Source organism: Myxocyprinus asiaticus, chromosome 3 (genome assembly GCF_019703515.2).
Source record: "Myxocyprinus asiaticus isolate MX2 ecotype Aquarium Trade chromosome 3, UBuf_Myxa_2, whole genome shotgun sequence".
NCBI lineage: Eukaryota > Metazoa > Chordata > Actinopteri > Cypriniformes > Catostomidae > Myxocyprinus > Myxocyprinus asiaticus.
In genome coordinates, this window is record NC_059346.1 from 25,782,463 (window position 1) to 25,796,360 (window position 13,898).

At 36.6% G+C, this 13,898-nt stretch overlaps 1 protein-coding gene across 2 annotated transcripts in view; it reads left to right on the forward strand.

Annotated features, from left to right (window-relative positions):
• LOC127422216 (multiple epidermal growth factor-like domains protein 9) overlaps positions 1 to 9,051 on the forward strand; it is a 142,869-nt gene extending 133,818 nt beyond the window's left edge. For both annotated transcript variants that reach the window (XM_051665560.1, XM_051665567.1), the window contains one exon: positions 6,700 to 9,051. In XM_051665560.1, coding sequence (XP_051521520.1) covers positions 6,700 to 7,148 — 449 coding nt within the window. In that variant the 3' untranslated portion in view covers positions 7,149 to 9,051. The remainder of the gene's footprint in view (positions 1 to 6,699) is intronic.
• Positions 9,052 to 13,898: the final 4,847 nt, after the last annotated feature.

The window sequence follows — 13,898 nt, forward strand, 5'->3', positions numbered from 1 at the left end:
CTTCAGAAGGCTTGGAATATGATGCATAAATTGCATGGACTTCTTGTATGATACTTAGAGTCCTGTTTAAAGCTTCTTTTTTTAAGTCATCTTATTGAAAAGATGGGATTGGGATATTCATGAAAACATCTCCTTGTGTGCTCTGCTTAAGAAAGGCAGTCACGTGGGCTTGGAACGACATGAAGGAGAGTGTATTATGACAAAATGTTCCTTTTGAGTGAACTATTCATTTAATATATATTTAAGCACTTATTTTGAGAGATAAATGAAAATTGCTTGTGTGTTAAGGAACTGTGGTTTTTAAAGACAAAAAAAGAGAATGTGTTGTGGAATGACAAGTCCAGATCAGCTCTCTGACTCACAGCATTCGTCTGTAAGCTGTTCATTCTTTTGGTGAGGAACTGTAAAACAGCCAGGTAGTACCTTCCAACAGGAAGGCTGACTTGGATTGCCAAACAGTGAATGAAAATCATGAAGTGAATATATGAAAGGGGGGGTGGAAACAGAGTAATTTATCACATCTGTATGTCGGCCAAATCCACACTCTGTTTTTGTCAATATTTCCACTCCGCCAACAAGAATAAATTATTCTCTTTTGGTCCCTATTTAAGCACTGCTCCAGATGTTCTGCTACAGAACATTGCTGTTGCCGTTCATTGATGATGTCTCATGGTAACTTTCTTACACTGTGCTATCGAGCTCCATGTATGTTGCAGGAAATTATATTGGTTGAAATGTTGTATTTCCCACATTAAACCTTACATATTTTCTAGGGTGAATGACTGAGATAGGATTTCAGTATTTATACAGGATCAAAGTCTTTATCTACACAAAGTTGTACTGTGAGTACAGTCTGACATTCTCTTGCCAAAGTTGTCTGTTTTACTGAACAGATGGAATCACTCCTGCCCATGAGCCATCTACCAGTGTGCAGCATCTGTTCTCTACATTACATTAGATCTACTCCACATGTGTTGCTCTCGCCCTTGTATTATTCTCTCCCTCTTTTTCTTTCTCCATTTCTCTCTCCCTATCTTTTGTGTTATCTTTCATTTATAACATACATGCCACATGTTTGCAGAGTGCTGCTGTACTGTAAAGGTCTTTGCACACTAAACGCAAATTTTCACCACAATTAACTTTTTGAAAAGAAACAACTGATTCCTATGAAGCCGTTCCGCTTGGAGCAAACATTTGCGCACCGACAAAGCAAGGTTTTTTTACGGTGTGTTGATTGTTTTTTTTTTTGTTTTTTTTTTTGCCCTGACCAATAAAATATGAGGTTTTGATCACATGTCAGGAGCCATTGCATTTACCAAAACCAGCTCAACTGGTGGTGCTAAAGCACAGAAAGCTGTCTTGACCACCAACATTAAACCCTGAAGTAACTCGAGGAAGAAATCCTGAAACAGCAGTGAGGATGTATATTCATTTGCATCAAATGCCTAAAAAACTGAAGAAGAAAAAATTCTCATATGGGTTCTTTTAGCATGTAAATGATACTGCTGCATCACTGCCTTGCATCCCCTTTTTTAAAAAACTCTCTGATCTTATGTGGATTGTCTTCATAATGTATTCCATATAACTGCATTTTTTGCCTTTGCATTTAATCTTACATGAGTTCTCTTAAACTGTATCTCTAATATAATATACAATATACTGTGGCAGATTTGCCTTTGTATAACTTTTTTTAAATAAACAACTTTACATATCTTAAGTGTAGGGATGCACCAATATATCGGCCACTGATATTTAACGTGCAATTATTGACCAAATTAAAACCATCGGCAAATCGGTTGAAACATGAAAACACCTATATGAAAAACCGGTGGTTCATTAATAATTGATTAACAACACACTTTGTAAAAACTCTTTGTTTGAAATGCACAATCCAGAAAAATCCAGGCACTCGGATATAATATTTCATTTTTTTTCTTTCTCATTCTTACATTAATGGGAAAAACCATTGGTACAGATATGACAGTTGTAAAAGTGGCACTTGCCATATACATTATGAGGTAAAACCATCCAAAAGGCTTTGAAACCAGCAAACATTGACTTCTGAGACACTGGCCACATTTACATGCACCCTCATAATGCGATTAAGGCAATACTGCGATTTAACTGTAGCTCATGTAAACAGAATATTGCAGTTATGCTAATAATCAGAGTAATGATCATCACAGTAAGATATGTGGAGCACTCCTAATTGAATCGCTTCATACTGGCATGTAAATGCTTTAATCGCATTTCTTCCACTCTGACCAAAGTGTGCCTGCACCAGTGTTGCAGGCATAGGTTCAAATTTCGAAAACATCGCGAAAAAGAAGCTGCACTTACTTTTCGGCTTCATGTAAAACGGCCGTTCCATGCACCGTTTTTCAGCAGTGGTGCTTCCCTTTCTACAGCCCCATGGCAAAAGAAAACACATTTTCCTGAGTTGTGAATGTCAGTTTGCAGTTTGATTTGAATGTTGGGGAGATTAAAAAACATTTGTAAGAACACACACACACACCAAAACAAACTTTGTAAGGTGCTGAGTCAAAAAAACAGTACTATCAAAACAGAAAAACTCACACATTCACTGCTTCAACAATACCTTTAATCCAAAACTATGTGGTTAACATTTCGACTCGTGTAACGAGTTCTGAAGAAGACTCGTTACACGAGTCGAAACGTTAACCACGTAGTTTTGGGGAGATTAAAACAACCATATACCGCAAAATAATGGTAAGGAAACATGTCTTTGTAATGAGTTTGTGCTCGTGGGCGAAACACAACAACATCCTTTGTGTGTATTCCAATTCACACACAAATGACTCTAATGAACCGATTCTTTGTAGTGAATCAAAACAGACAGAGAAACTAATGTAGTCTAACAAACAAATGACTCTTATAAACCGATTCTTTTTAGTGAATCAAAACAGACAGCGCTCCAGTGTAATCGAAAATGACTCTTATGATGTGGCTTTTTTAATAAATCGTACAAAAAGACTCACAAACTGACCAACTAATTTTCCTAATGCCAAGATGTATTTAAAGAGGCATATTTGCAACAAGTTGTTTTTTGTAATAAATATTCATTTATATAAAAGCATTAAAACATCACAATTCTCAGCAAATAATCAGAGCAATGGCAAGTAGCAAACGGGATTGAAGTGGTTAGCCCAAATCATGTAACAACTTAATCTTATTATTCCTTATACTCTGATTATTGCAATAATCAGAGTATTGGTGTACATGTAAACATAGCCATTGGTATGATATCCATTAAGGCTGCACGATTGAAATATGAAAACATGATTACAAAAGCATGAAAGACATTGGACGAATTCCATTCGAAAGTGATCATCCCTATGCCCTACTCACTACGAAAGACAGAGCTCTTGATGTGGGCACTCTGAAGGCATCACAGTTTAAATGTAGCCTTCACTAAAAGTCTTGTGAAAGGGCTCTTTGTGAAATAATGGAACAACCTTTCGAGTGGCGTCCCCTTCCCGAAGTGCTTTTCAAGGGTGCATAAATGCTGTTTGTAAAACACCCATTAAAAATGCTCCAGTCAGCATTGTGTAAGCAAGCGGCGCCCTCTAGCGCTGTGGACGGTATTTTCCATTATCCATTACACCACGATAGAACTTAAAGGTGCTATATGTAATATTTTTACTGTATTAAATCATAAAATGTATAGTATATCATTAGAGAATTAGGAAAAATGCTAAGCTGAAATAATGGCTTCTCCGATAACAATGCTACAGCCAGTATATTCTACTTTGAAGTTTCCATTCCGGCCGGAAATTCTGTTTATGTTTTGGCCTGTGTGATCCCGCCCACTGCCCGCTCACCAATAGTATTTCGACACCGCAGGGTTGCCAGATATGAACAAGTTTGCAGGCAAACAACACTGCGTGCTGCAGCCATGAAAGCCAGCAAACGAACTGGATCAGAGATAACAGATTCCACCTGACCTAAAAAGCCTCGCATCCATCTAAAAACCACCATGACCAGAGGCGTAGTAAAACAAGGATAAATATTGGAGATGTCTTTGGAAGATGGAGACAGCTGAAAGCCCAGAAATCCTTTACAACGGATGCTGAGTTGGCTAATTCTGGCAACCCGCGTGAGCTTCGAGTCTGGGGCAACAACTCTCCAATATTTTTTCATTTGGACTGCAGTACCCATTTCAAATGCTTGTTGTCAATCTTACATATAGCACCTTTAAAAGGGCGTTTTGTTCCCTTTTTATTTTTCCATGATGTGATTTATATTTCCGTGGAATTCCCCAACATAGTACAAACATGTAAAATGTGAGTTCTGTTGTTTTGAACAAAATAACCTTTTTTCACATTAATCATCATGCAGTATTTAGATAGTATTCCATTTGTTTTATCTTTTTATCTGCTATTTATCTTTATTTGTGATCCAATCCACATTCAATGGAAAATATTTATTGTTAGAACAAAAGCTTTTGTACCTCTTTGTACATTTTTAAAACATAATTCCAGAGCAAAACAGTGATCTGATTTGAAAATAAGGTAAGTGGCAAAATGTCGGTATCAGCATTGGTTTTCTTCGCCAAATATTTATAATATTAATACTATTATTGCTGTGACTTGCAGTGCACTCTGTGTGCCTTTGTATACCAAAAATATGGTGGTTTCTCCACAAAATTATGTAATCGTTATTGATGTGCTATCGATTACAGTCAAAAACAGTAAAGTATCTAATAATGGGTCAGACTTGAGATGGGTTTTGTGTTTAGATGTCAAGTTTAATTGGTAACATGCAGGCTTTGAGCAAATGTATAACGAGTAGATGTACATGGCAATAAGATATAATTACTATTGTTCCAGTTGACAACATTTGTTTTAACAGTCATTATGAGTGTGCATTACACAGTGATTTTAAACAAATGTACATAACACAAGTACATACAGTATACGTGGCAGTGGCATGTAATCAGTATTGTTCCAATTGATAATATGTTTTAACTGTTAATATTACTTTCTACACTCGATTCTTTCTAATCACCCCTCAGACTGTCTACAGTACATGAAATACTGTTAGTCAACTTGTCCAGCAGGTGAACTGAAATAGTTTGTGAAGTGTCTCGAAAGTTTTCTTTCTCTTTGGGCAAATCAACAACAAACTCATGATGAGCGAAGGGCAGACCAACTTAAAGGTTCTTTGCGGCACTTACGGTACCAGGGTAAAATTGCTTGTCGATTAGGGCCGCCGGCAATCATTCGCCTAGCTTTTAATGTGAAAGGGCCGTTCGTTGCCGATTTGTTTCACATTATCTTGTTGCCTCTGGTGTGCAAAGGCCTTTGTTGTAAATCCATTCACTGACAGTGATGTTAACTTTTAGTGTGGAATGTAACTGCAGCAAAGATACTGTTTGAACTTACATGTTTCTATACATTTATGAAAGAGATAAGGCATTATTGCTAAAACCTTTATTCTAATGCCATGCTTCAGATGTAATAATTAAAGTTGTAGATGAAGAATTCTTTGCGAGGCTCTATTCTATTTCTAGTGTGTTCTGTTCTGTTTTTTTTTGTTCTGTTTTATAGAATAGCTGCTCCGGAACCATTTGTATTGGGAAATTATTCAAACACATTTAAAATTGAATTTGACATGCGTGGTTTTAGCACAAGAATCCTAGGCAGCCCATATACCTATAAAGTTTATTAAGTAAGGGATAGTGTACAGTTAGCTGGTCACAAATAAACTCTGCCTGGGTGATCAGGTCTTGTTTATCAGTCTTTCTCTCTCTCTTTCTTTATCTTTCTGTCTGCCTCTGACACTAAACTAGCACAGATTTTTATACTGTAAATAAGAATCTGTAAAATGTATGGTAAAAAAAAGTTAGCTGTGGTTGTCAGAAATTCACTGTAAGAAACAAAGTGACCATGTTTCAGGCATATCAAGATATCATTTTGATGCCTGTATAATTAAGGCTTACAACCATTTGTACCATTACATGATATAATGTTAATATACCAATGAAAATGTTTTGTTAACTATTTCAACAACAGAAAGTCATGTGAAGATTTAAAGTTCATCAAGAGTGGCCTTTCCAGGTGCAATAGACACTGCACAGTGTCACTTGCACAAACACAAAACACCACATAAAATAACCCAATGCTCATAACTGATGTAAAAAAAAAAATTCTATTTTAATGAAAACATAACCTTTTAAATTAAATATAATTAAATGTACTTGGTCATGTATGAACTTCTGGGAACTGATCATTTCTATTCACTGTAATTTTAAAAACAGTTTACCATAAAGTACATGTTAATTTTCACCGTAAACTAAAAGGTAATTCATACTTTTGTTATGTTACCATAAAATTACATGTTTCATATTATTAAATATTATATTATTTTTCACCAGATATGAAATGGTTAACCAAACCAGTTGACCAAATAACAGTTTTAACTGTTGCATTTATTCCATATTTGTTGCGTTAAAATTACAACAACAAAAAATTGATTGAAGGTCAATTCTATCATTTCAAAGTTATCATACAAAACTATTTGACCACAGAATGCTGTGATGGACCAATCAGATTCAAGTATTACAGAGAGTCGTTGAATAATGTATATTGTATTATAATATCTGCATAATGTTTTATACTGTCCATCTTTCTCTCTTTTCCTTTCTGTCTGCATGTCATTCTGTGGCCCTGTCTGCAGTCGTCCACACTACTCCTTCAACCACTACCCACTGGTTTCACTACAGCACCATGACCTCCAGCCCCAATGCTACAGCCCAATTTACCTCCACCTCTTTAGCGACTACGCTGATAACCAGCCTGGCCAGCTCCACCCCCAACACCACCACCGCCACAGTGACACCGCTTCCATGGAATCATTTTAACATCATCGTCCTAGCTGTCATCATCATAGTGGTGGTAGCTCTCATGGCTGTGGTGGGCGGCGTGTACACTTACAGAGAGTACCAAAACCGCAAACTGAACGCCCCCTTCTGGACCATTGAGCTGAAGGAGGACAATATAAGCTTTAGCAGCTATCACGATAGCATTCCAAATGCTGACATATCAGGGCTTTTAGAGGATGAAGTGAGTGAAATGGGCAATGGACAACTTGCTTTAACTGGACCTGGTATTTTGTATAAGGTGTAATTGATGTCGAGTCTTCCATAGCATTGTGCCAGAAACTGGGTTGCTATGCCAGCGCTGGCCCAACAGTGGGCAGATAGTGGACCCATGGATACGTGGACTACAACCCCCCACCCCCCTTGGAGTCAAGTTGTCTTAGGAGGAATGTGCACACAATGCAAACACTTAAAAGCACTCCAATAAAAAGAAAAGAAGAAAAAGGAAATGATGGATAGACAAGAAAGAGAGGAACATCCCCTGTGCATCATAACTGAAAGACCAAGTTAACCATTCTTCCTTTTGAAGACCTTTGGAAAGTCCAAGCTAAAACATGCTGTCTTTGAAGAAAGAGCAGAGATGCAGAAACGAATTTACTAATGCGTGACAGAAAACTAAAGACTGAAGCATGTCTGTTTGAGTAGTGATTTCAATACACATGCATGAAGTTTCATCACACATGGGTAGATCAATCAAATGCTTAGTAACATTATTTGCACATTTTCATGCAAATAAATGCTGACATGCAGATGCTTACTTGCCGGTACCATTACGTCCGTTCACCTGTTCCCTTTGTAAATGCAGAGGATGTTTTAAACACACAGAGAGGACATTTATTTGATAAGCTCAGGATGGATTTTGTTTTTATTGTGAAAAGCACACCATAATACAAGCTGAACTTGTGCGTATCCCCGCTTTTAGTGCCGCTACAAAACAAGGGTATCATACATGTGATTACACTTTCATGATTTAGGGGGAAGTGTTACACTGGGTCTGAAATACAGAGTAATGTAGAATGCAATGGAAGTACATAATACTGATTGACAAATGCTGAATGATTTATCCATTCATTTAAAAGTACAACAGTAGATGATTTCTTTTTAGGCCAAAGAGGATCTGTGTTTTAAAAGTAGAGTGCCTGTCAAGTTCTTGTCACAGTTTTATACGGCAAAGTGGATTTAGGGGACTGTTCCATGTATAATGGGATTTTATTTGTTTTGGTTTTATTTATTTTCAGGAATTTCTCCTCAGTCCACTTTTCCTATTGAAGGGTGCCATGTTGTGTGGACTCTGATTTGAAACAGACTCTGTTTGGGAGAGTTTATCAAGTTTTTATAATTTATTTTGGATGGACCTCTCTCTCAAGTTGATGATTTAAAAACATAGGGTCAGTTTGTCTCTGTTTTGCAGCAGGTCCAAAGAGCAGGGGAACAAATTTGATCAGTTGAGCATTAGTCATGCCCATTCAATCTTACAGTCGTACTGGATTAATCAATCACTTCCTGTATGTAGCACAGGCTAAAACAAATTGAGAGAGAGGTTCAATGGATGAATGAGAGAACATATTTGAGTGTGTGGGTGCTGAGAGTGGTAAAATAATATATGACTGTGTTGTATAGAGGTGTAAAAAAAAAAAAAACATGCCAGGTCAGTCAGTAAGACTGATAAAAAGTAATATAAAAGGGTGTGTAAGAATGTGAAAAATCTATAATCAGTTTTAATAAGTAAAAATTGGAAGGCGTTGGCCCAAACTTGAAGACAAGCGCTACAGTTTATCTCTGTCTCTAGCTGTATATTAGATTACTTTTGCAACATCTCCCTTTAGCTTCCTTCCCACCTCCACAGTCCTGAAGTCATCCTTCTGAGGTGTGTTTAAACAAAACTATGTAAATATTAGATGTACAGAATGGTTGTCATGAGGAGGCTGCTATTGTATCGGTACATGTGGCGACAAGGAAAAGGTAAATTGTCTTGTTTCTGTATCCAGCACACTTGCACATACATAGAAAATACATTTGAACAACTCTCGTAATGGTGTCTTAATTTCACAGAGACTATTGTATGGATTGTGCATCATTCATGGTGCATGGTGCACCGCACTCACAACACAGCTAACTCTGAAATATTTCAATAAAAGCAAGTTTTGCTACATTGTGCTGCCACTTTTTTGGAACATGCTGAGTATGTCTTGATTCACTAGAAAGAAGTTTCCATTTTACTGAATGGAATGGACAACCCAGAGTAAACAAGTGTTTGTTTGTTATTACACTTTAATATTTGCCTTCATTACTTATTACTCGTATAAAAGCATTTAATAGTTTTACTCAAACTGAGTTCAAAACAGTTAGTTTGATTTAAAATACTAAATCATACCCATCAAATGTATGTTAACTGTTCAATTTGCCATATTTCTGTGTACTTTTAGTGAGACCATAAAGGTTCAAACATGACTGTGTACTCCTTTTTCACATGTACATTATTGCTCAGATCACTTTCTTTCTTTCTGTTCAGTATACTCATCACTTTCATTTATGGACCATGTGCTTTGTTTTATTTATTTTTTCTTATAACAGATCCTTTCAAATATTCATAGACATCATCATTTTCCATATTCAGCACTTGAAGCTGCTATTCTGAGTTTGATTGAGCAATATGCTGATGTGACAAATATGTGCCATGGCTAAAAGGGTTATTACCCATGTACTTGTCTGGTATTGTCTTAAGCAGGAAGAATATAGATAATAAATGCCATAAAAGGTTTCATTTATTAAGTTGTTCAAATGCAGCCCACACACAACTCGTAGACTCCTAGCATTGAATGTCCCCATTTGAGCAAGACTGTTGTTGATTCGGAGTCATAATTAATTCCTTTTTGATAGTTTATAACCCACAGAGTGATTATGTTCTTATCAATTCTGGACATCCGACCACTGGAAAAGCATTGTCTTCTCTGACAAATGTCACTGTGCAGACAGAGAGATTATAAATCTCCATGATTGAGTTTCCTCTGTGTATTGCATTTTTCTTTTGGAAGATTTGTGTTCACGATCTTGCCATTTACAATTACAGAGTATTTTATTAACTGAATGAATATGATTTTTAGAGAAGGTGAATATTTTTTCACATAATCCTTAAAAACAATCCAGTAAGGAGATAGAAAGTCCCACACCCACTTATAAGTTGACATCTTTAAGTCAAAGAATTATCAAAGGTCAGGTAGCATTCCTGCAACCTCCCACATATTCTGGGTATACATTAAGGGTCTTGCTAACAAATATCACAGAGTCTGAGTCATTCTTTCATTTTTCAAGTTATACTAGTTTCAGCTAGTGAGGCTAGCAGCACCTTTTAGAAGCAACTAAATATCAGCCTCCTGAACCCACTTTCTGAGCAATGTTGAGTGTAATGCAATCACAATGTTAGTTATTGTAATCTAATTACTTTTTCAGTCTAAATCTAGTGTCATTTCAGTTACTGACATTCAATACATGTAATTACTTATAAGTACATTACTAGGGTTACACATATTTCTAAAATACACTCACTGAGCACTTTATTAGGAACGCTATGGTCCTAATAAAATGCCCGATGTGGTCTTCTGCTGTTGTAGCCCATCGGCCTCAAAGTTCGACGTGTTGTGCATTCTGAGATGCTATTCTGCACACTACAATTGTACAGAGTGGTTATCTGAGTTACCATAGCCTTTCTGTCAGCTCAAACCAGTCTGGCCATTCTCCGTTGACCTCACTCAACAAGGTTTTTCCATCCACAGAACAGCCATTCACTGGATGTTTTTTGTTTTTGGCCCCATTATGAGTAAATTCTAGAGACTGTTGTGCGTGATCCCAGGAGATCAGCAGTTACAGAAATTATAAAAACCAGCCCGTCTGGCACCAACAATCATGCCACGGTAGAAATCACTGAGATCAAATTTTTTCCCCCATTCTAATGGTTGATAAGAACATTAACTGAAGCTCCTGACCTGTATCTGTTTGATTTTATGCATTGCACTTCTGCCACATGATTGGCTGGTTCGATAATCACATGAATAAGTAGATGTACAGTGTTCCTAATAAAGTGCTCAGGTGAGTGTATACTAAAATGTAAAAAGTTATTTAATTTATATTATTCTGACACAGAATTTCATGTGGGAATTTGATGGTAAAATTAGCAATCAATTTTGTCAACAGATAACTATGATTTAGAGGCAGATTCACTGTAGGTGTGATTTATTTTTATTTTTTTATTGACTGACCCTGATCTCCTGTCCCAGTTAACTGCAATTTACCATTTTGCTAATGGAGAGCACATTGAGTGGAAACTAACTGATGTACTAAAAGTCTTTGCGGTCTCTCTCTTTTGTCTTTCTGTAAATACTGTTCCCATTGCATACTCTACAGAGATGCTGAGGTTCTTGCCAAGATCATTCTCAATCCTACAAACCCTGTGGTGACACTGAAAACAAACAAACTCGAGATAGTTTGATGCATCTAAATAAGCAGTTCCTTGGCTAAATGAAATAAAAACCCTGCCCACACACACTTTTTTATGTTGTGTTGTAATGTCAATGTAATGACAAAACAGTTAAAGTACCTTAAGGTTCAGCCATAGACTGAAATGTGAATTCTCTTTGTGTATCGCAAATCTCGAGTGGTTTTGTGACCTTTCTCCATTTACATTAATCTGAACACATGATGCCGGAAATCAACAATGCTTGGCCAATAGAAGGCTGACGAGTAGAATTTGATGTCATCATGGCATCATAGAGGCCCATAGGCCTTTGAAATGGAAGACATTTGCGGGCATTTACTTTTGCTTACTTTGATATAATCTGGGAAATTGCCCTCTTTTGGAAGTTTAAGTTGTGCCTTATGTAAACAGAGTAACCGATAAATGTGAGTCATATTAAAAAATATTACCGGAAAAAAACATAATCTGTGGCTGGATCAGCAGTGAGCTTCAGATGCTCACAAACAGGTTGTATATCCTTTAAGAAACAAGCAAAACTTAAACATGCACAGTGCATGAACGCTTTTGCTCATGCTGCTCACACCCACACCCAATGGGAACACATGTTTATACATGTGGTGACCTTGTTTGCATAACTGATCACACATATCTGTATCTTATGAATTCCAGTCAACATTAGCGAGGGGGAAAAACTAAAGGGTGGTCTCTAAAGCAATTGCAGTCAATTTGTGCCCTTAAGTGTTTCTTTCATGGAGAAATTTTGGTCAGGATAGTGGTACAGGCAAAATACATGTGAAAGTTGTTCCTGTCTATAACATCCCTGGCCTTTATCCACCTTTCAATGTCACCTTCTTTTCAAGCATTCTGTTTTACTGATCCTCTAAATCAGTAATCTGACAAGATCAAGAAATTCCAATCAGTGCTTGTTTATATATTGCTATAGATGATGTTACTGCTGACAAACAAACACTCCACTCCCCCACTTCCGGGTCCTTTAGGGAGCCCAGAAAAGAACTGTTAAATGGGCGCTTTGCTCAAATTGGACTGAAAATGCCCAAAAAGTGCTGTTTGTGAGGTTGAAACACTCCATTTCCTGCAGATTATTGGATATTTGGGCTTCTTTATATTTCCACCATGATCGTTGGATCAGGAAAAACTCAGGATTTTACATAAATTATGATATTTCATGGATCACTGTCATCGTTAACGCATCTGCTCTAATGAGACCCACATACTTCGCAGCTGCCATCAGTAGTTTTGAGTTTTTCATGAAGCAAGCACACAAACTCTGATCACAAATGGCTATTTTTAATTCGCTGTGACATATGAGGTAAAATATGATGTTTCAAAGATCTTATATGAACAAAACCCATGTAAGCTCTAACTGGAAGAACGGGACCCCGTCTCCACCCTTGCAGCGCCAATTTCAATGTCTATTTCGTATGATTTCATACGAGTTTGTTCTTATACAATGCCCAGATGTGTAATGCGGAAGCGCGAGTTTCACGTACGAGGCGTTAAGGACATGCGTATTAATATTATGCCCTTTACCGATCAGTAGAGTGTGAAAAAAATGACAGAAACAAGTAATTGTCGAGTATTAGATGGAAACGATGTCCAGTGACATCATTGGCTGTAGTGAAAGTCGTACGATATCATATGAATTAGCCAAATTTAGAAAAGTTATATAAATCTTACAATTTTGCCGTGAGAGTATTTAGTCAGCGCATAGGCTCTACTATTTGTGAAAGGATATGCGAATAAAAATTATGTCATACTGCTAAAATTATGTCTTTGCATTTATTTTGAATGCACTAAGTAACAACTGTTCAATGGAAAATTGTTGTTGTTAAGTTTGAAAAAGGAATATGATGATATTGAGGTAAAATTAATATGTATATTTCATGTCTGATGGTAATTTTCATTTTATATGCCACATTTCTTAGGCTTTAGAATTGTTTTAAAGGAATATTCTGGGTTCAATACAAGTTAAGCTCAGTCGACAGCATTTGTGGCATAATGTTGATTAGCACAAAAAAAAAAAAAAAAAAAATTCGACTAGTCCCTCCTTTTCTTTAAAAAAATAAAATAAAATAAAAAATCGAGGGTATAGTGAGGCACTTACAATGGAAGTCAATGGGGCCAATTTTTGGAGGGTTTAAAGGCAGAAATGTGAAGCTTATAATTTTATTAAAGCACTTACATTAATTCTTCTGTTAAAACTCGTATTATTTGAGCTGTAAAGTGGTTTAAATCATAATTTTTGCAGTGGTTTTACGGTTTGTTGACATTACATCGTCATGGCAACGAAGTTGTAAAATTGTCTATAACTTTACACAGAAAAGGTCAGTAAGTGGTTTTATCACACTAAAATCTTGTTAACACGCATATTGTTTATGTCTTGTGGCTATACTTTTGAAACAGTGAGTAATTTAACGTTTTCAGATTGGCACCATTCACTTCCATTGTAAGTGCCTCACTGAAACCCAAATACTTGAATTTTTTTTAAAGAAAAGGAGGGGCAAG